The sequence below is a fragment of the Wyeomyia smithii genome, chromosome 3, assembly GCF_029784165.1.
Source record: "Wyeomyia smithii strain HCP4-BCI-WySm-NY-G18 chromosome 3, ASM2978416v1, whole genome shotgun sequence".
NCBI lineage: Eukaryota > Metazoa > Arthropoda > Insecta > Diptera > Culicidae > Wyeomyia > Wyeomyia smithii.
Window position 1 is genome coordinate 197047599 of NC_073696.1, and position 21650 is coordinate 197069248.

General features: G+C 37.7%; 5 protein-coding genes and 1 pseudogene across 5 annotated transcripts; 4 read left to right on the top strand and 2 right to left on the bottom strand.

The window, feature by feature from the left end:
• Positions 1–227: 227 nt before the first annotated feature.
• LOC129729764 (histone H1B-like) lies at positions 228–884 on the top strand. The gene has a single exon (XM_055688582.1). The coding sequence runs from the start codon at positions 228–230 to the stop codon at positions 882–884; it is 657 nt and encodes a 218-aa protein (XP_055544557.1).
• A 1399-nt stretch (positions 885–2283) lies between these two features.
• Positions 2284–7162, bottom strand: LOC129729761 (histone H3-like; annotated as a pseudogene).
• On the top strand, positions 3075–3828 carry LOC129729775 (histone H4). Its single transcript, XM_055688593.1, has one exon. The coding sequence runs from the start codon at positions 3105–3107 to the stop codon at positions 3414–3416; it is 312 nt and encodes a 103-aa protein (XP_055544568.1). The 5' UTR covers positions 3075–3104; the 3' UTR covers positions 3417–3828.
• Positions 5021–5438, top strand: LOC129732937 (histone H2B-like). The gene is made up of 2 exons (XM_055694409.1): positions 5021–5036; positions 5126–5438. The coding sequence occupies exons 1-2, from the start codon at positions 5021–5023 to the stop codon at positions 5431–5433; spliced, it is 324 nt and encodes a 107-aa protein (XP_055550384.1). The 3' UTR covers positions 5434–5438.
• A 387-nt stretch (positions 7163–7549) lies between the features above and the next one.
• On the top strand, positions 7550–7960 carry LOC129729766 (histone H3). The gene has a single exon (XM_055688584.1). It carries the CDS (start codon positions 7550–7552, stop codon positions 7958–7960), a length of 411 nt encoding a protein of 136 aa, XP_055544559.1.
• Positions 7961–9179: 1219 nt separating this feature from the next.
• LOC129729762 (histone H1B-like) lies at positions 9180–9857 on the bottom strand. Its single transcript, XM_055688581.1, has one exon. The coding sequence runs from the start codon at positions 9855–9857 to the stop codon at positions 9180–9182; it is 678 nt and encodes a 225-aa protein (XP_055544556.1).
• Positions 9858–21650: the final 11793 nt, after the last annotated feature.

The following is a 21650-nucleotide window of genomic DNA, read 5'->3' on the forward strand; positions in this document are numbered from 1 at the left end:
ATAGCGAATAAATATATTCTATAACAGCATATCTACTAACAATTAAGGTGTTTTAAATAGCAATATCACAAAAATGGTGTTCTACGTATTCGTAACAGTTTTTCTACCCATATCAATGCTTTCCCTAGCACAGACGACAGAAATGTATACCTATCAAACTAAGGCTAAATGATTCATAATTCGTATTTCATCACAGTCTCGTAAGATTTCGTAAACTTCAAAGCATAATGGCTGATACTGCAACTGCTGCTGCTGTTGCTCCGGTCGCTGCCTCACCGGCAAAGGCACCAAAAAAGGCCAAGGCGTCTAAGGGAGACGCCAAAAAACCAAAGAAGCCAGCAACTCACCCTCCAGTGAACGACATGGTTTTGACCGCCCTCAAGACCCTCAAGGAACGCAACGGATCCTCGCTGCAGGCCATCAAGAAGTATATCGCCGCTAATTACAAATGCGATGTTGCCAAGTTGGCTCCGTTCTTGAAGAAGGCTCTGAAATCGGGTGTCGAGAAGGGTACGCTAGTCCAGACTAAGGGATCTGGTGCGTCCGGTTCTTTCAAGGTTAAAGCCGATGCAAAGAAACCAGCTGGAGAGAAGAAGGCTAAGAAACCTAAGAAGGAAACCAAAGCTAAGAAACCTGATGGTGAGAAGAAGGTTGCCAAGAAACCAAAAGCCACCGCTGCCAAGAAAACCGGTGAGAAGAAGGCCAAGGCAGCTCCTGCTAAAGCGGCCAAGAAGGCTGCTGGGGTGAAAAAAGCTGCTGCTCCTAAACAGAAAGCCACAAAACCATCGAAGACCGCGGCCAAGAAACCGAAAACCCCGAAACCGAAGAAGGCTGCTGTTCCGGCTAAAAAGGCTGCCCCGAAAAAGGCCGCTGCCAAGAAGTAAACATCGAATAGAATTAACAGAACTCAGAACAATCAGTCCTTTTTAGGACTACCAAAGAAGTATTTGAAGAAGTTAGTTTGATTTTACTGCACTGTCCACAAAAGCATAACTGTGCCAAATGGAAAGACATGAAGGGTGAAAAAATGCGATGCTTCGACTTTCAACCATTTGTTATGTTCCTCAAGGCAAGAATTATTTTACCTTATTCGAGGATAATAATTCTCAAGTAATTTGCGATAAGGTCGTAAATTTAAACGTAAACAAAACGAGTGAGGGATGATTTGGGCTTGTGAAGTACAAGAAATATAACTTTTACTCGTTTTATTTACGTTTAGACATAGGACCTTATCACAAAGTAGTCGAGAATTCATTACCCTTCACAAATTACTATGAACCTACTTTGATAGTGAAAATTAAGAAAATAGCTTCTTAATTCATAATCTTCTAAGACGGGATTGCTATACATTAATTCACAGACACCAGCTGCAAAATGAATGCATGTCAGTTCCATAGTCATTATATTTTGACCGATGAGTTGCGCACGGGCTTGAGAATACAACATTTGAAGTCTGTTAGTATGAAAGGTTGACAGAATAATTGTCTTATTAAGGCATAAAATTAATTTTATCGTAAAAAATTGAGCCAATTTATGTTAGCGTCAGTTTCGCGCAACACTGGCACAACTCGAAAATCGAATTTCGAGAAAAATGCGTTTGAAAATTAACGTCGAAAAATTATTTTTCAATATTCAAGAAAACGTTAAATTTCAAGATTTCCAATCCATATCTAACACTTTAAGGTCTATTATGCACATATTTTAAGCACTTTGTACAAGTCAACACCATATTTTTATTGACTTTAAAGAGAAAGTTCGATTTGTGCGGCAAAGACTCTTCAACTCATAACTTTGGATTATTTTTGGAATTTTGATACAGGGTTTCATGGGACGAAACTTAATAACATTTGGCACCGTTTTGCCATCAAAAATGCATAATTTTGAGTTATGCCAATGTTGCACGAAACCGACGCTATGTGGTGTTTTATTAGGAAAATTTCTAATCGAGTTTGTTAGTTTCTAGAAGAATTAAGATACAAAGAAGCTGCCTTGTGCTTCATTCAAAACTGATAAATATCCATATCACTTTAAGCAAACACAATTGTAATACTATTTACTGCAGCTTAAGTCATATTACCCGAATGTTAGATCCAGTGTGTTGTGAAAACCAATATCTCTAAATTCATTCGAATTGAAGTCAACATTTTGGCTGCAACAATAAAGATATTTCCTTTTTCAGATATCGTCAGTTGAATTCAAGCATATCTTCATTCAAATTGTTTGTGGCCCTGAGAAGGGCCGTTTGTTATGTAAGATGAGATCAAACGAAAGCCGATAATAGCCTTAAGCACGTTCACCACGAATGCGGCGAGCTAATTGGATGTCCTTTGGCATGATGGTCACACGCTTGGCGTGGATGGCGCACAGATTGGTATCTTCAAATAGACCAACCAGATAGGCTTCGCTAGCTTCCTGCAGAGCCATAACGGCAGAGCTCTGGAAACGCAAATCGGTCTTGAAATCCTGAGCAATTTCACGAACCAAACGTTGGAACGGAAGTTTGCGGATCAGAAGTTCGGTCGATTTTTGGTAACGACGGATTTCACGCAGAGCGACCGTTCCTGGCCGATAACGATGAGGCTTCTTCACTCCTCCGGTAGCCGGGGCACTTTTACGGGCTGCCTTTGTGGCCAGTTGTTTACGGGGAGCCTTTCCTCCGGTGGATTTACGAGCGGTCTGCTTGGTACGGGCCATAGCGAGTAAGTTTCACAACTTCGGATAGCTTTGCAAAGCGGATAAATTCAAACTGATGATGCCAACGCTGGCAACTGACCCTATTTATAGTCCTATCAGTAACGGCTTTTACACGCCGATTTTCAAACACAAACATCTGTCATTCTTCCACATACTACTGGGATGTAGGGGAACTAACGATAGTTTACCTGTATGTACAATATAAGACATACACAAAGAACAAGAACTATCCCGTGGCATTAGGGGGAAATAGGATTTTGCTGCCTGCATGTAAGTTGCAATACAGAGAAACCAAAATATAATAGGCAGTTAAAATTGTTGGTTTGAAAACATATAAAAGCAAAACCAAGCTTTGTGTTGGCATCTCAGTTTGGAACATTCGTTAAAGGACAAACTAACTCTAGCTAAAAATGACTGGTCGCGGTAAAGGAGGAAAAGGACTCGGTAAAGGAGGCGCTAAGCGTCATCGCAAGGTTCTTCGTGATAACATCCAGGGTATCACTAAACCCGCCATCCGTCGTCTAGCACGCCGTGGAGGAGTGAAACGTATCTCCGGTTTGATCTACGAGGAAACTCGAGGTGTGCTGAAGGTTTTCCTGGAAAACGTAATTCGTGACGCTGTCACTTATACCGAACATGCCAAGCGAAAGACCGTCACCGCCATGGATGTCGTCTATGCGCTGAAACGCCAGGGACGTACTTTGTACGGTTTCGGAGGTTAAATTAATTCGACAGAAGATATTCCCACAAAAGGCCCTTCTAAGGGCCACAAAGTGATTAAATGAAAGTTAATTATTTTTCCAATTTTCAAGCTAGTGTTGTAGAACTCAGTTTTTAAGTATCTTGAACATTCAATTCATGCAGAAAACGAGCTCTAGTTTAAAACCTCTAATAAAAAACTTAGATCTCCATCCTGATCGAGAACAATTTGACTAGATTAGCTATCTTGAAAATTGAGTTGTGCCAGTATTAAATTCAACTTAGGTAAGCAGTAAATAAAAATTTACCACAGAGGATTGAATATGTACGTGCAGAGAAAAAAATCTTTGTTGTGAATAAAAGTTATATTTTAGATTGCTTTGAACAAAAATTGGATTGAGTTTCTTCATTTAAAGATTATGTTGGATTCAATATCCGCCACATCAGAAATAATATTTACAACAAAATATATAATTCTTTTATATTTTAAATACTTGGTGCTAATGAATTCGTCATATTCAAACTTAGGCTAAAAATCTTGATCAAGCCATGAAGAATGGCTCAAACAAGACATACGACAAACATAATTTTAAAAAATAGCAATGATTCCTTAATACGATTTTTATATTAGATAATAGAATAAACTGAAATTAAGATGATAATTTTCTTCCAAATATTCTCTATTAAATAGTAATACATGTAAATGTCTCGTCAAAATACCTCCTGATAGAGAGAAGGTTGAGTAACACTGGTATACAAAGGTTATGTCCTAGAGCTTAAATTAAAAATGAAGGATCATAGCTTTTTAACCATTGCTGGTAAAGAAAACATTTGCAGAGATATAGGGTAGATAATCCAATAGTTGTGGTAGCACCAATAGTTGCGGTATCGCTTTTAAATTCATCGTTTAAATTAATTAGAGGTGAATTTCTTATGCTACATGTTGAAGAAACAATAGATTAAACATAAGTACATACGTTACTATATCAATATGTACTGAAAATATCCAAACTACTGGAAAAAACTGTATTTTTCAGAAACTTACCTGGAAGGCACCCTTCACTACCTATTTTCTTATTTTGTCCACAAAGTTTTTAAGATATGTGTGTGTTTTTAGTACGATTAATGCTCATATAATTATTTTCCCAGATAGTAGATTATTATAGAAACTGTTTCACAGGTGAAGTTCGTTAATTGGTGATCATACTATCTATAAATTACTTCCTCCTCTATTGGATCACAGGATACACTGTTCTCCTGTAGTTGCGGTATGTTCCGCATTTCTGATTTACGTTTATTAGAAAAGATTATGTGGGACTAATTGCGAATATTAAGGATAAGTAGGTACTAGGGGACATACGTAAATTATGTAACTTATCACTGTGGAAGGGGAAGGTTGGGTTCAAAAATTACCACACCTTCCCCTACCCCCGCGTTTACATGATCGGGCACAAAGTCTGCCGCCCTCAGCCCTAAAATGCTACGTTACTTATGTATGACCTCTTAATAGATGCTTACTCACTGCTTATGGTCTTGTAATTCTTTTGACGAGCCTTTCGCAGTATGTACAGTCAGAAACTAGATGGCTCTTTTAGTAAACACTAACGTAGAAAATGTAGGCGCAGACATGGTACGAAGCAGAGGTGATAGACTTTAGCTTTTTTCAAGAGAAACACAAGAGAAAGAGACGTTTAGGATAGTGTCTAAAATTTTACTTGAACAAAAAAAAAAGATGACAAGAAAAAGAAGAAGCCACGTCGTAAGGAGAGCTACGCCATTTACATCTACAAGGTCCTGAAGCAAGTCCACCCCGACACCGGAATCTCTTCCAAGGCCATGAGCATCATGAACAGCTTTGTTAACGATATTTTCGAGCGCATCGCTGCTGAAGCTTCCCGCTTGGCTCACTACAACAAGCGTTCTACGATTACTTCTCGCGAGGTTCAAACCTCTGTCCGTCTGTTGTTGCCAGGAGAATTGGCCAAACACGCCATCTCTGAGGGCACCAAGGCTGTCACCAAGTACACCAGCTCCAAGTAATTGTTTCGGATGCCATGCATTGATTATCGTACACCAATCGGTCCTTTTTAGGGCCAACAAATGATACTCGAAGAAGAATTTGAATTTCTTATTTTATTTTATCATTGTTATTATGATGACAAAAGCAAGAGAATGTTGCCGTGAAGCTCAAATTAGATGCCCTAGAAAGATTATAACTTCTCAACAACTCCTGTAAATTTTGGTGCACCTAGTTTGGTGCTAAATATATCCAAAGGGCGGCTCGCCGGGTTCGTCGCTTCTGCGTTGGCTTGCGGGAAATATCAATCTGCAAATGTTATATTTGCAAGAAATGGTTAAAAAGCTATGATCCTTCTCCTTTTAGTTTGAGCTCTAGGACAAAACCTGTGTTTACAAGTGTTACTCAACCTTCTCTCTATCAGGAGGTATTTTGACGAGACATGTATTCCCGTTTAACAGAGAATATTTGGAAGAGAATTCTCACCTTAATTTTGATTTATTCTATTGTCTAATATAAAAATTTTATTACAAAAGTTCACATCAATGGACAACGTAATACTAATTCCCTAACAAAAAAAATATAAAAATCGTATTAAGGAATCATTGCCATTTCTAAAATTGAGTTTGTCGTATGTTTTGTTTGAGCCGTTCTTCATGGCTTGATCAAGAATTTTAGCATAAGTTTGAATATGACGGATTCATCTAATCATAATATAAAAGAACCATCATATTTTTTTGTAAATACTATTTCTGATGTGAAGAAATTGAATCCAACATAATCTTCAAATAAAGAAACTCAATCCAAGTTTTTGTTTAAAGCAATCCAAAATATAATTTTTATTTACGACAAAGTTACTTTCCTCTTTACGTACATTTTCCATCCTCTGTGGTAAATTATTATTTACTGCATACCTCAGTTGAATTTAATACTGGTACTCACACTTAATTTTTCTCGGCAAACTTCCCAACAGCTGATCAAACTCGGCGAAATTTTTGCGGATGCCAGCAATACATTTCTACGAACATTCGGCAAATATATCGGTCTACCGTGAGCCAGCGAACGTTGACATTTCATTTACCAATGTTCTCTAAAATTTTGCCGGAAACTTGTGGAATATTTCACTGAATTTATCAGCTTTTGAGTTCTCGGCAATAAAATCAAAGTGTGCTTCTTAATAATCAAGATAGCCCATTAGTCTAATTATTGTTCTTGATCAGGATGGAGATTTAATTTTTTTTTTTCGAGATTTGAAACTAGAGCTCGTTTTCTGCATGAATTGAATGTTCAAGATACTTCAAAACTTAGTTCTACAACACTAGCTTGAAAATGAGAAAAATAATTAACTTTCATTTAATCATTTTGTGGCCCTTAGAAGAGCCGTTTGTGGGAATATCTTTTGTCGAATCAATTTAACCTCCGAAACCGTACAGAGTGCGTCCCTGGCGTTTCAGCGCATAAACGACATCCATGGCGGTGACGGTCTTTCGTTTTGCGTGTTCGGTATAAGTGACAGCGTCACGGATCACGTTTTCCAGGAAAACCTTAAGCACACCTCGGGTTTCCTCGTAGATCAAACCGGAAATACGTTTCACTCCTCCACGGCGCGCCAGACGACGGATGGCGGGTTTAGTGATACCCTGGATGTTATCACGTAGAACCTTGCGATGACGCTTAGCGCCTCCTTTACCGAGTCCTTTTCCTCCTTTGCCGCGACCAGTCATTTTGAGGTTGAGTTAGTTTGTTCTTCAACGAATGTTTCAAACTGAGATGCCAACACAAAGTTTGGTTGAGCTTTTATATGTTTTCGAATCAACAATTTCAACTACCTGTTATATTTTTGTTTCTTTGTATTGTAACGTACATACAGGCAACATAATCCTATTTCCCCTTAATGCCACAGTCCACAGGAGTTCTTGTTCTTTGTGTATGTTACATGCTGTACATACAGGCAAACTATCTCTAGTTCCCCTATATCACATTAGTATGTAAACGGATAGCAGATGTTTGTGTTTGAAAATCGGGGCGTAAATGCCGTTACTGTTGGAACTATAAATAGGGTCAGTTGCCTGCGTTGGCATCATCAGTTTGAATTTATCCGTTTTGGAAAGCTATTCGACGTTGTAAAACTCATTCGCCATGGCCCGTACCAAGCAGACCGCTCGTAAATCCACCGGAGGAAAGGCTCCTCGTAAACAGTTGGCCACGAAGGCAGCCCGTAAAAGTGCCCCGGCTACCGGAGGAGTGAAGAAGCCTCATCGTTATCGTCCAGGAACGGTCGCTCTGCGTGAAATCCGTCGTTATCAAAAATCGACCGAACTTCTGATCCGCAAACTTCCGTTCCAACGTTTGGTTCGTGAAATTGCTCAAGATTTCAAGACCGATTTGCGTTTCCAGAGCTCTGCCGTTATGGCTCTGCAGGAAGCTAGCGAAGCCTATCTGGTTGGTCTTTTTGAAGATACCAATCTGTGCGCCATCCACGCCAAGCGTGTGACCATCATGCCAAAGGACATCCAATTAGCTCGCCGCATTCGTGGTGAACGTGCTTAAGGCTATTATCGGCTTTCGTTTGATCTCATCTTACATAACAAACGGCCCTTCTCAGGGCCACAAACAATTTGAATGAAGATATGCCTGAATTCAACTGACGATATCTGAAAAAGGAAATATCTTTATTGTTGCAGCAAAAATATTGACTTCATCTCGAATGAATTTAGAGATATTGGAAGCTGCATTACTATAGTATTTCAGTTATATTTGCTTAAAGTGATATGGATATTTATCAGTTTTGAGTGAAGCACAAGGCAATTTCTTTGTATCCTAATTCTTCTAGAAACTAACATTTGGACAAACTCGATTAGAAATTTTCCTAATAAAACAAAGCATAGCGTCGGTTTCATGCAACACTGGCACAACTCAAAATTATGCTATTTTGATTTTTTTGGCAAACGATGCCAAATATTACTAAGTTTTATCCCACGAAACCCTGTATCAAAATTCCCAGAAAATCCAAAGTTATGAGTTGAAGTGCCTTTGCTGCACAAATCGAAATTTCACTATAAAGTTAATAAAAATAAGGTGTTAACTTGTACAAAGTGCTTAAAATATGTGCATAATAGACCTTAAAGTGTTAGATATGGATTAGAAATCTTGAAATTCAACGTTTTCTTGAATATTGAAAAATAATTTTTCGACGTTAATTTTCAAACGCATTTTTCTCGAAATTCGTTTTTCGAGTTGTGCCAGTGTTGCACGAAACCGACGATAACATAAATTGGCTTCATTTTTAACGATAAAATTGATTTTATGCCTCAATAAGACAATAATTCTGTTATCCTTTCATACTAACAGACTTCAAATGTTGTTTTTTCAAGCCCGTGTGCAAATCATCGATCAAAATTAAATGACTATGGAATTGATATGCATTCATTTTGCAGCTGGTGTCTGTGAATTAATGTATAACAATCCCGTCTTAGAAGATTATGAACGAATAAGCTATTTTGTTAATTTTCGCAATTAAAATAGGTTTATGGTTAATTTGTGAAGGTAATGAATTATTTTTCTCGAATAAAGTAAAATAATTCTTTCCTTGAGGAACATAAACGGATGAAAGTCGAAGCATCGCATTTTTTCGTCCTCCATGTTTTTCCATTTGGAACAGTAATGTTTTATGGACAGTGCAGTAAAATCAAACTAACTTCTTCAAATACTTCTTTGGTAGTCCTAAAAAGGACTGATTGTTCTGAATTCTGTTAATTCTATTCAATGTTTACTTCTTGGCAGCGGCCTTTTTCGGGGCAGCCTTTTTAGCCGGAACAGCAGCCTTCTTCGGTTTCGGGGTTTTCGGTTTCTTGGCCGCGGTCTTCGATGGTTTTGTGGCTTTCTGTTTTGGAGCAGCAGCTTTTTTCACTCCAGCAGCCTTCTTGGCCGCTTTAGCAGGAGCTGCCTTGGCCTTCTTCTCACCGGTTTTCTTGGCAGCGGTGGCTTTTGGTTTCTTGGCAGCGGTGACTTTTGGTTTCTTGGCAACCTTCTTCTCGCCAGCAGGTTTCTTAGCTTTGGTTTCCTTCTTAGGTTTCTTGGCCTTTTTCTCTCCAGCTGGTTTCTTTGCATCGGCTTTAACCTTGAATGAGCCGGACGCACCAGATCCCTTAGTCTGGACCAGTGTGCCCTTCTCGACACCCGATTTCAGGGCCTTTTTCAAGAACGGAGCCAACTTGGCAACATCGCATAAGTAATTAGCGGCGATGTACTTCTTGATGGCCTGCAGCGAGGATCCGTTACGTTCCTTGAGGGTCTTGAGGGCGGCCAAAACCATGTCGTTCACTGGAGGGTGAGTTGCTGGCTTCTTTGGTTTCTTGGCGTCTCCCTTGGATGCCTTGGCCTTTTTTGGTGCCTTTGCCGGTGAGGCAGCGACCGGAGCAGCAGCAGCAGTTGCAGTATCAGCCATTATGCTTTGATGTTTACGAAATCTTACGAGACTGTGATGAAATACGAATTATGAATCATTTAGCCTTAGTTTAATAAGTATACATTTCTATCGTCCGTGCTAGGGAAAGCATTGACACGGGGAGAAAAATGGCAACGGATACGTAGAACACCATTTTCTGATATTGCTATTTAAAACACCTTAATTGTTAGAAGACATGCTATTATAGAATATATTTATTCGCTATAAGTCTTCTAGCATTCATAAACTTTTCATAACTGAATAAAAAAAATGAATGTTTCGTTCTGATCGTCATGAAATATTTCTTGTAAGTAACGGATCTCAAAACAGGGACTTGAGTGTTGTTGAAAAATAGTTATTTTTTTGTATTTTATCAATTTGTTTGCCAGTTAAGCAATTGTTATTCGATAAATGAATATATTTGCTTACTTCGTGAGTAGATATTTCACATTTATAATGTAATGCTAAAGCTATACCCATCCGAATTAAAAATCATTATTGGCAGCACACGTATGCCTCGCTATACTGATTGATTTGGAAGATGTGTCATAAAAAAACTTATTTTATTTCCGATACGAAATAAAATTGAATAAAAAATAAATTTACTGAATTCTAAAGGTTGTTATAACCTTTTCGGGTGGTGTTGCTACATGCAATTGTTTATAAATATATTGCTTACTAATTCCAAACTAATCAAAGTATTGAGTGCATAAACACTGTCACGGCACTTGAGAATTCAAATGAGTAAAATTCCAGGCTGGAGACTAATCATTGTACTAGTATCAGCAGTTTCTTCCAGATAGTAATAATAATACTCCAGGACAAGATTTTTGAATCAAACACAGATAGTTGGCCGAGTTAGCTAATTTTTGGTTTTTTCAATACAGACATAATTAAGATTTATTCTCAATTACTACAAACAGTTAAACTATGTTTGGGGTCGCTGAAACCTTGCACTGTTGTTCTTTCTGGATAGAGAGGCCGTTTTATTTCTTCTTAAGACTCTCAACTGCTGTTTGAAAAGGGCCTACCCGAAACTTTGTCTGGATACTCAAAAAAAAAAGTTCTAAGTGAAAATGTCAAATAATGCAAAAGTTCATACCTTTTTTGTTTTTATTTTATCAACACCAAATTTTGACAGATAAGTAAATATTGTCATCTCTAATGCGCATAAGGCACTGTTGTGCAGAAATGGTGCAAAGAAAATTTACCGTGTTTTCTCAGCACCTTCTAATGACCCGCATCCGTCACCGGTTTGAATCCATTGGAATTCAGTTTTTGGGGATACATGCTGGGTGAAGTAGAACACTTTTAAGAACCGTTTGCTGATAATCTGGTGCGTGTGGCTTGTGATAATTTTGAGAAGCGTTTTCAAATGCACAGGCGAAAGATTTGAACTGATTGAACTATAACTTTACTATTCTATTATGATGAACTAGTGAAGAACTAGTGAATTTTATGGAACTCTGGTTTGTTCGGAGTTGATACATTGATAAAATTTTGTAGCTTGTTACTAGTAGGTACTAACTAGTGAAATTAGTCTAACAATAAAGTGAGTATTACCATATAATAAGCATAATACGATTACATATTTATTAACTTTAAAATTTGGAACTTTGAAAAAAAAAATTCTATTTTTATGAACTCTTGTTATATTGATCGGACAACCAATGTTTTTATAATTGTAAGAACTTGTTTATTTCTGACTTTTGAGTTTTTAAGCAATTGTTGCAATACGTAAAAGCAATTTTCACCGTCGGATCTGTTTATCCGAAACATCAACTTTAAGCTTACTGTTGATCTATAGATATCGAATTATTTTCCAAATTAAACACCAATCCTCCGTGGGATAGTCATATAGACACCATAGGAGGTTTCGTTAGGCGCACAAAAATCTCTTTGAGCCACTTGAGCAGTGGATGTAAATAGAGCACAAATAGGTGAATTGAGAGCGGGTCACCTTGGCGAACCGATATCTGGATGGAGAAGGCTGCCTAGAGATGTCTATTTATCAACAGGAGAGAAGACATCTCCGATCTTTTGGAGAACGCTAATCAGAAACAACCGAGCACATGTTACGGAAAAGGAAACATCGATGCACAATGTCGAATTTGTGTTGACAAAATTTGTGTAAAGTGGAAGTGAAGTGCATTTTGTCCTGAAATGCCAGGACGAACCAAAAAAGTTCGCTTTGATGCACGTAAGGCTTCTCCTCCGAGTGATTCAGAAAGCAATTGATATGAAATTTTTTCCACTATAGGTGATCAAGAATTTGAAGCTTCTCGTTCGAAGCAAAATGCCGGTATGAAGAAAGCTAAAGTTCCACCTATTGTGGTGATAGTTGCAAATTTAACAGCTTTTCGTTCAGAATTTTCATCATTTCTTTCTGATTCTTTCTGACCTTTTAAGGAGAAGCAGCGAGATTGGGACTTGTCATTAAATCTGCCAAAACGAAGTACATGGTAGCTGGCATAGAGCGTGGGAGTTCCCGTGGTGTTGACGCTGAGGTGGGGAACTATTTGAAGTGGTTGACGAATTCGTTTATCTTGGTACGCTTGTGACATGTGACAACGATATGAGCCATGAAGTGAAACGACGAGTTGCAGCTGCGAACAGGGCCTTCTACGGACTACGTAACCAGCTAAGGTCCCGTATTTTGCAAACTCGCACAAAACTAGCGCTGTATAGGACGCTGATACTCCCGGTGGCCCTTTACGGACATGAAGCATGGACGCTGAAGGAAGCTTATCGACGAATGCTCGGAGTTTTTGAGCGTAAAGTTCTGCGATCGATACTTGGCGGTAAACTGGAAGATGAAGTGTGGCGCAGACGCATAAATCACGTGTTGTACCAGGTATACAAACATGCTGATATAGTGAAGGTAATTCAGCGGGACAGGCTTCAGTGGGCTGGACATGTAGCCAGGATGCCTGACGAGAGAGAACCCAAAACTATCTTCAGAAGGGAACCAGGAAGAGGCCGTCGACTCCGTGGTAGGCCTCGCACGTGGTGGGTGTGCGCGGTGGACGAAGATGAACGATCTGCAGGTGTACGAGGAGACTGGAGAACGGCTGCCCAAGACAGAAGAAGCTGGACATCTCTAATTCGTTCGGCCCTAGACCGGTGAACGGTCCGTTAGTCAACAAAGTAAAGTTAAGGTAAAGTAAGTAAGACAAAGACTAAGACCAAGTAATTTTGATGAATTGTCAAGCCTATGGCCATGGAACTCGCATCTGCCATATGACAACAAAATGCATGATTTGTGGTAACTCTTCTCACACAAAGGACATCTGTCCTGTGAAAGTTTAGTTTAGATTAGAAAGGTAGTTTCAAATGTGTAAATTGTGGGGGTAAACACAAGTCTAATTTCTTTGAACAGGACGGTCAAGAATTATTTCCTTTAGACAACGTAGGTATTCAAAACAACCTGTTGTCAATAATATTCATGTGGGTATTGAAAAAACTTTCAATGCTGTTCAGGCATCACCAGCATTTCCTACAGCTAGTGTGTCTATAGGTAATATTCCAAATTTAGAAAACAACAAATTGAAAACAAATAATCCTACTCAGGCACCACCAGGCATTTTATATGCTAGTGTCCTTTCTGGTAAAATTTCGAATTCCAAAAGCAACCAGCCTTTCGTGTTTGGTGCTGAAAAGTCAGCCAGTATTAATTTAGGCTCCCGAGAAGATTGACTACCTACCTACAACAATCCATGCTATAGCAAATATTCGCTCTGTTGAACTGTAACTCGATGAACGACACTGTTCAAGTAGGTGTAAAATTTACAACTGATATTGTTATGAAATTGAAATTCAGCAATGACTTTAAATAATGCTGTCATATTTCTAAATTGGAATGTTCGCTCTTCAAAAGCGGAAGATGTTTTTTTTAATCTTTTAACGGTTCATGATGTGCACATTGCAGTTGTAACTCAAACGCTTTGAAAGCTTGATATAAACCTAAAAAGAAAGTTGCAATAGTTATCCACCGTCGAATAAAACATCGTGTTTTGCCCCATCTTGAAACGAAGGTTATTGAAAGTTTTGGAATTGAAATCGAAACAGATATCATCGTTTTATTTATAGCCGCAGTGTATTTACCTTTTCAATGCACTGGTGAGCAGAAAAATCATTTTAAAGGAGATTTACATAAACTTACGAAAAATAAACCTAAATTTTTTATCATCGGTGATTTTATTGCAAAACATCGATCGTGGAATAATGCACACAGCAATTCCAATGGAAAAATATTATTCCACGATTGCTCGTCTGGATTTTATTTAGTTTTATTTCCAGATGGTCCTACATGTTTTTCTTCTGTTAGGAATCCATCCACAATTGATTTGGTAGTAACAAATCAAAGTCATTCATGCAGTGATTTGTTAACTCATGTTGATTTGGTTTCTGATCATCTTCCTATAACTTTTTCCATATCCCGTGAAACGGTTTTAAATTCCACTAGGTCTGTGTTTAATTATCACAAGGCCAATTGGGATCGATATCGTACCACGATCGAAGAAAACTTGAATTGTGATATTGTTTTACAAAATAGTGCTGACATTGACAGAGCATTAGATGATTCGTGCAGTTTAATACTCAATGCCCGGAACTTATTATTTCCTGAGGCTAGAGTGAAATTTTATACACCTATTATTGACAACGAGCTTCAACTTCTTACGCGTTTGAAAAACATACGGAGGCGTGAATATCGAAGAACTCGTAACCCTGCTTAGAAAGTTATTTTTAAAGATTTACAAACGGAAATCAAACATAGATTCATTTGCTTGCGAAATGAAAATTTCATGCGAGAAGTTGAACAATTAAAACCATATTCCCAACCTTTCTGGAAGCTTTCGAAGGTTCTTAAGAAACCTTCAAAGCCTATTCCAGTCCTCAAAGATGGTGACCACATATTTCTTACGAATGAACAAAATGCTTAAAAACTTTCTCAGCAGTTCAGCAGTTCGTAAATCTTACGAATGAACAAAAAGCTTAAAAACTTGCTCAGCATTTCGAGAGTGTTCATAATTTCAATTTGTCTTAATGAAAATGAAGTATCGCAAAAGTATGATCAGATCACCAGTCAAGAATTTCTTTCTGAAGAGGTATTGGAAATAAACTTGAATGAAATACGAACTATTATCAAGAACTTCAAAAACATGAAAGCACCAGGAGATAATGGAATTTTTTATACCCTCTTCAAAGGACTTCCCGAAAGCTCTTTAAATTTCTTGGTGAGAATTTTTAACAGATGCTTTGAATCCAGAGCCAGAGTCACTCCAATTTTAAAACCTGAAAATAATCCAGTTGGAGCATCAAATTATTGTCCAATTAGATCACTCTTTTCTATAAGCAATCTTTTTGAAAGTATAATTCTAATCATTATGATGATGACACATATTAATGAAAATTCAATTCTTGCAAATGAGCAGTTTGGATTCCACCATTTGCATTTGACTACTTAGAGTAACTCATATGATTCGTGCTAAGAAATCTGAAGGTTATTCCACTGGAGCTGCTCTTCTATACATAGAAAAGGCATTCGATAGTGCTTGGTATAAAGGTTTGATAGCTAAAATGACCATTTTTTGTTTTCCTCTTTACATCACAGAAGTAATTCCAAACTACTTGACTGACCGCACTCTTCAGGTTAACTATTTAATTGATAAATCTGAAATATTGCCTGTTAGAGCTGGTGTACCTCAAGGAAGTATCCCAGTCATATATAATATTTTTACTTCTGATCTCGCTGATTTACCAACAGGATGTGAAAGATCTCTATTTTGTGGCGACACAAGCATTTCCGTAAAAGGAAAAATCCTTCGTGTCATATGCAGTATGCTGCAAAAAAGTCTAGATATATTTTCTTCATATTTGCAGAAACGGAAGATTAATCCAAATGCATCAAAAACACAATTAATTATTTTTCCTCATATTCCAAAAGTTTCTTTTCTCAAGCCCACTAATAATCATGTTGTCAGGATGAACGGTGCAATCCGAAATTGGTCTGATCAAGTTAAACACTTAGGGCTAATTTATGATAAAAATCTTACTTTCTTATCCACAACAAAGTGCAATAAATATATAAAATGTTTGTATCCTCTAATCAACAGAAATTCTAAACTTTGTCTCAAGAACAAACCGTTCTTCTTTTTCTGTGTGGACTCATCACTGCGACCAGAGCTTAAATCTATTGCCCAGGTGTTTTCTGTACTCCCCACTTCATATTATCAGCAGTAACACTATCGAAGTAGGTGATACGCTTATCATTTATATCAGTGCTTGCGTGTAATTTTTTTTACCTTTCCGTTTCAAGCTCACTGCTCTACTATACCGAGCCTTTGTCCATCTCAACAATATCGCCTAATTACAATTCCCTGGAGAGAACTTTCAGAACTTTATTGTAATTGGGACTCATTTTCATTAGGAGGAGAGTCAACAGGGGTACTGTAGAATCCAGATCGAAGGAAGTGCACGTGGTGGGGAGCCTAAGAATAAACCCATGATAAAAGTCCTTTGACAACCAAATGGCCTGATTCTACTAAGATTCGAACCCACGACCACCCGCTACCAAACCGGACTCTATAACCTTGCGGCTAAGAAGCTCGCTTTTAATAAACCGTTAATTTACAAACAAATATTCAGACCAGCTAGGTATGTCCCTAGCTCCCCATCTGGACGAGAATGCATATAGTCCCCATCTGGACGAGAAAGAAGATGCTTCGAAGGATTCAGAATAAATGATATTGAAGCGTTCTCGCTGGTTTAGTACACAGGCTTACTAATGTGGAAACAGTAGAAAATATCGTCGGTTTCGTTCAACACTGGCACAACTCAACATTTTGCATTTTTGAGTTTTTGATGGTAAACGATGCGAAATAGAGTAAGGCCGTTTTTTACGCGTTTTTTTACGCGGGTTGCTTTTCTCAATTACTCGAAAACGGTACAAGATATCGACCTCATTTCAGAGCGGGGGCCTAGTGTGGTTGGTAACGTCTCCGCCAACCACGCTCGACGCCTGGGTTCGAATCCCACCGCCGACATAGGTGTCGATGGTTGTGAGGTGGCGTGATCCACTCACAACCAACCCAACTGGTCTAGATTCAATCCTAGCCGACACCGGAAGATTTTCTGAGGCGAAAAATCTCTGGGATCACGCCTTCCATCGCATGAGGAAGTAAAGCCGTTGGCACCGGTCCGTTAATAAACGGGTCGTGAGTTAGGGTCCTGGGTGTGGAGTCGCCTCCCTGGGCGTCGGTGATTGACCACAACAGTGGCGGAACTAGACCGACGGAAAATAAGCGAGAATAAAAAATAAAAAATCGACCACATTTCAATCACGTTTTCCGTTCAAAAAAAAATCACAATTTTTGGTGTAAATACTCAAAATTTAAAATATTGCATTTTGGTCTTTAGATTGGCCACTATCATATTCAAACGAGATTTAAACGTTTTAGGACGGTTTTCTTTGTTATATTTGCAGCTCAAAAAAGTCGTTTTTTACGCGTGCCCAAACAAACGCATCCCCCGCATAAAAAACGACCTTAGTGTATAATGAAGTTTCATCCCACGAAACCCCGTTTCAGTTGTCCCAAAAAATCCAGAGTTATGAGTAGAAGTGCCTTTGCTGCACAAATCGAAATTTCTCCATAAAGTTAGTAAAAATAAGGTTTTAACTAGGACAACGTGCAAAGGCACTTCTACTCATAACTCTGGAATTTTAGTAATTTTCGAAATGGGATTTCGTGTCATGAAACTTTAGGGGTTATATCTACCAAATGCTCAAAAAACAAGACTTTTTTCATGAATTTTTTTACAGGATATTTGAGATGTAAGGTAAGGATATAAGTAATATATCATTGGATTGAGCAACTCTAGCAGAATAGAAAAAAAAATTTATTGCTATTTTTGTACAAAATGGCGACTGTGCAGCGATTGTCGTGAATCGCTTTTTTTTTTAATTCTTCCGCGGCGAGCAGTAGAAGTCGTGCCCAACTCCACCTCTAACCAAAACAAAATTTTTTTCACTATCTACATAAGTGTCGCTAGTGAAGTACACATGATTATAATTTTAGAATTTTTCTTCGCAAAATGGCAACGGTTTGAAAAGCATAATTTTGTTTCGACAAAAAAAATCAACTTTGATTGTTTATAACTTAAGTTGCTGTTAATCAATCGCTAAAATCGTGTGTACTTCACTAGATAATCTAAAGAAGAAGCTACAGTTAAAATTTCAAGTCAACCAGATGTAAACTTTTTCAGTTCTACTGCTCGTCGATTTTGAAAACATGGTTTTGAGAAAAACACGTTTAAAGTTTCAAATTGCTATAAATCTTAAGAATCGCAACAGTAAAGCCCCTAATAATTTTTAAACCTTCAGTCAGCTACCTCTGTGCCGTAAAGTTGTCCTTTCTGGGCTTTATCTTCCTCTTCTTCCTTTTATTTTCGTGGTATGGGCCGTTCAATAATTACGTAAGCATATTTTTCCACTTTTTCAACCCCCCCTACCTCCCTTGTAAGACATCGTAAGATTTTTTGATACCCCCCTCCCTATGATCTTACTGCCAGCATATATAGATTATTATATAAAACTCAACACGGTGTCTCTGGTAGAAGAAACTTATCCAAAAAAAAATAGTATCGCTCTTATACATACAAAAAAATAGTATCGCTCTTATCATTCGAAAGCTCAAGGTGTCCCCTTTAATATGCTACTAAAGTTAAAATGGTCTATCGGCGGGTCCAGAACATTTTTTTTGTAATTGAAAAGCTGGTGGAATGGGAACTATGTATACTTATCAAGGGATTTTGGTGCTGGGAGGCCCGATCAAATAGTGAAACAATATTTGGCATAATCTTAGATTTTTTAAAAAGGGTAAAGTGGGGTAAAAAAGACTAGAAAATTTTGAGTCCAAAAACTGCTGGAAAGACAAAAAAAGCTATAACTTTTTGTACGCCTAATCGATTTCTCTGAAAATTGATAAGGTAATTCTATCCTTTAAAAATATACAATGTCGGTTATTGAAAGTTGCTTCGAGGTTACATAATTAGATATTTACATTTTTCTTCAAAAACATGGTGATTTTTGGAGTTTTTTTGTCATCAGAACTAGGTCTTACAATTGAACAATACGTTTTATAAATCAAATCAAGAGCTTTTATTGGACGTATTCAAAAAGTGCACCGTTGAAAAAAAAATCGATTTTTTCATAACAAGGTTTAGGCCACCATTTGAACCTGCATTTAATTTGCTGGCTATAGCAGGCTATAGCTCTATAACATCCCAGTCTCAAATTAGCTTAGAAAATTGACCTCCAAAAAAAATCTCGGGTTCGGGTCAGGTTAGGGTTTCCCAAAAATAAAATTTTCGGGTTCGGGTTTGATCGGAAAAAAAAGTTTCGGTTCAGGTCGGGTTCGCGTTTCAACCGAAAAACAAAATTCGGGTACCGGTCGGGTACGGGTTTGAAAAAAGCCAAACCTGACCATCTCTAGTAGCCAGTACTTCAAACATTCTTAATGGTACAATAAGCATACCGAATTGCAGATGCATTCTACTCAAAGTTACAGTACCTGGACATTAGAGTTTGAAATGCCATTTCCCCAGGCCCGGATTTAAGTGGAGGGGGGGGGCAAATGCCGCGGGCCTTTCGACACAAGGGGCCCCCCTGGTTCTAGACCAGACGTGAATACAGGTTGGCTTTTTTTGTCTTGCTCATTACCTTGCAGCGAAGCGTTAAATCATTTCAACAAATTTTTTTGAGAAAAGAGACCCCACGAAAATTTCTGTCCCGGGCCCCCAACACCTGAATCCCACTCTGCATTTCACCCCACTAACACCTTTCCCGAAAAACTTATATGTACAAATTTTTTCATGGATGAACAAACCCTGGAAATTTAAGCTCGATTGGGGAACATCGATACAAAACGGAGTTGCGCTCCTGATACAATGGGTTTAAATAATGATTTAAAACATATATGAATAATGATATTTTCTCGGTCGTTACTAAAACGGCGCATTTTTTAATAACATCAAGTGAAAGCTCTTGAGTTGCTCTATAAAACGTATAGCTTAATTACAGGGTCCAGTTTTGTTGACTAGCAAAAAAAGAGCTGTAATAATCACCATTTTTTGTAGAAAAATGCAAATATCCTATAATGAAACCACGACAGCAACTCTTAACAACCGGCACTTTATAGTTTTTAATAGGATAGAATGTCGATTTTTGAAGAAATCAATCAAAATCATCAATCAAAATCAATGTAATCAAAGTCACAACATTTTATTTGTTTTCAGCTGATTTTCGACTCCAAATTTTTAAGAGTCTTTTTTTTCCAAAAATCTGATATTATGTAAAGCTTTGTTTTGTTATACAAAAAACCACCCTGAATATTTCAGTACGATCAGGCAACCCTGATAACCTTTTTGTATTTCTGAAACATATTATTTATTTCCATTTCACTAGTTTTTCAATTACAAATATATGTTCGAAAACAAATTGTTCTAGACCCCCCGATATAACATTTCAATTTTGGTAGGATATTAAAGGGGACAGTTCAAGCTTTCGAATGACGAGTATTAGAGCGATACTAATTTTTTTGGATAAGTTCTTCAACCAGAGACACCGTGCAAACTTGTCACTCATATTTAAGTACTTTTGAGTATAACTCACAGTTAAAAAGTAACAAAAAACTCAAAAAAAGAACGTACATAACGAGAACGGCTGATCTACTAAACAAATGGAAATTGTGAGAAAACACGTGCTGTAGTGACGCTATAACGGTCGGAACTTGATGCAGCGACCTCTATACTACAAATTTGAAACACGATATCGATCATAGGTAACTTCTGCTAGTTTACAAAGCCTCGAAATAAAAAGAAAAACGAGCATCGCCAAAATAAACGAAATATGTTTTTTAGGAGCATGGAAGTTGTTCGGAAAAAATAGGAATTTCGAGTTTAGATCAGTACTTGAGCGATGTAGATTTTGATTCTAGGATAGTTTAAGCATGATTTAAGCCAATAAAATAAAATGACAAGAAAAAAAATTTTTGGTAGATATAACCCCTTAACAGTATTTGGCATCGTTTGCCATCAGAAACTCAAAAATGCAAAAATTTGAGTTGTGCCAGTGTTGCACGAAGTCGACGATATCTCTAAAAAGACGGAAAAACGAGGTTACAACTCATATAAGGCTGATACAAATTTCGAATTCTTTTTATGTCCAAGGTTATCAAAGTGAGCAGAGGGGGTGGCAAAAAATAAATAACACCGAGACGAAAAAAAAAGATATATCTTTGATCAAAGTTTGTATGCAAGTTATGACGTTTGTAACTTGCACTCAACTAAATGTTGAAAAATAACACTTTATTATTATTATTATTTATTTCGCTTGCCTTTTGACGACACTCTCGCTGTCACTGGACTTGTTTGTTGCTAAGTAAAGCATTTATGCTATCGGAAAACCAATGAAATGAACAAAACTGTTTGAGCTTTTTTTTATTCCCCTTCCAATATTCAATATTTTTGAAGGGGGGGGGGGGGGGGGTGACATAAAATGAAAATAAAATTTGTAACGGCCTAACTTGCTTATTACATGCACATGATAGACTCAAACAAGCTTAATAATAATAGGAAATCCTGAAATTGTAATTTTTCACGAAAATGAAAAATATAATTTTTGACGCAAATTTTCAAACGCATTTCTCTCGAAACTATGAATTTTGAGTTGTGCCAGTATTGACATCAACTGACGATATGTCTTATTGGTTCGTGCTGCGCATAGTCTGTCCG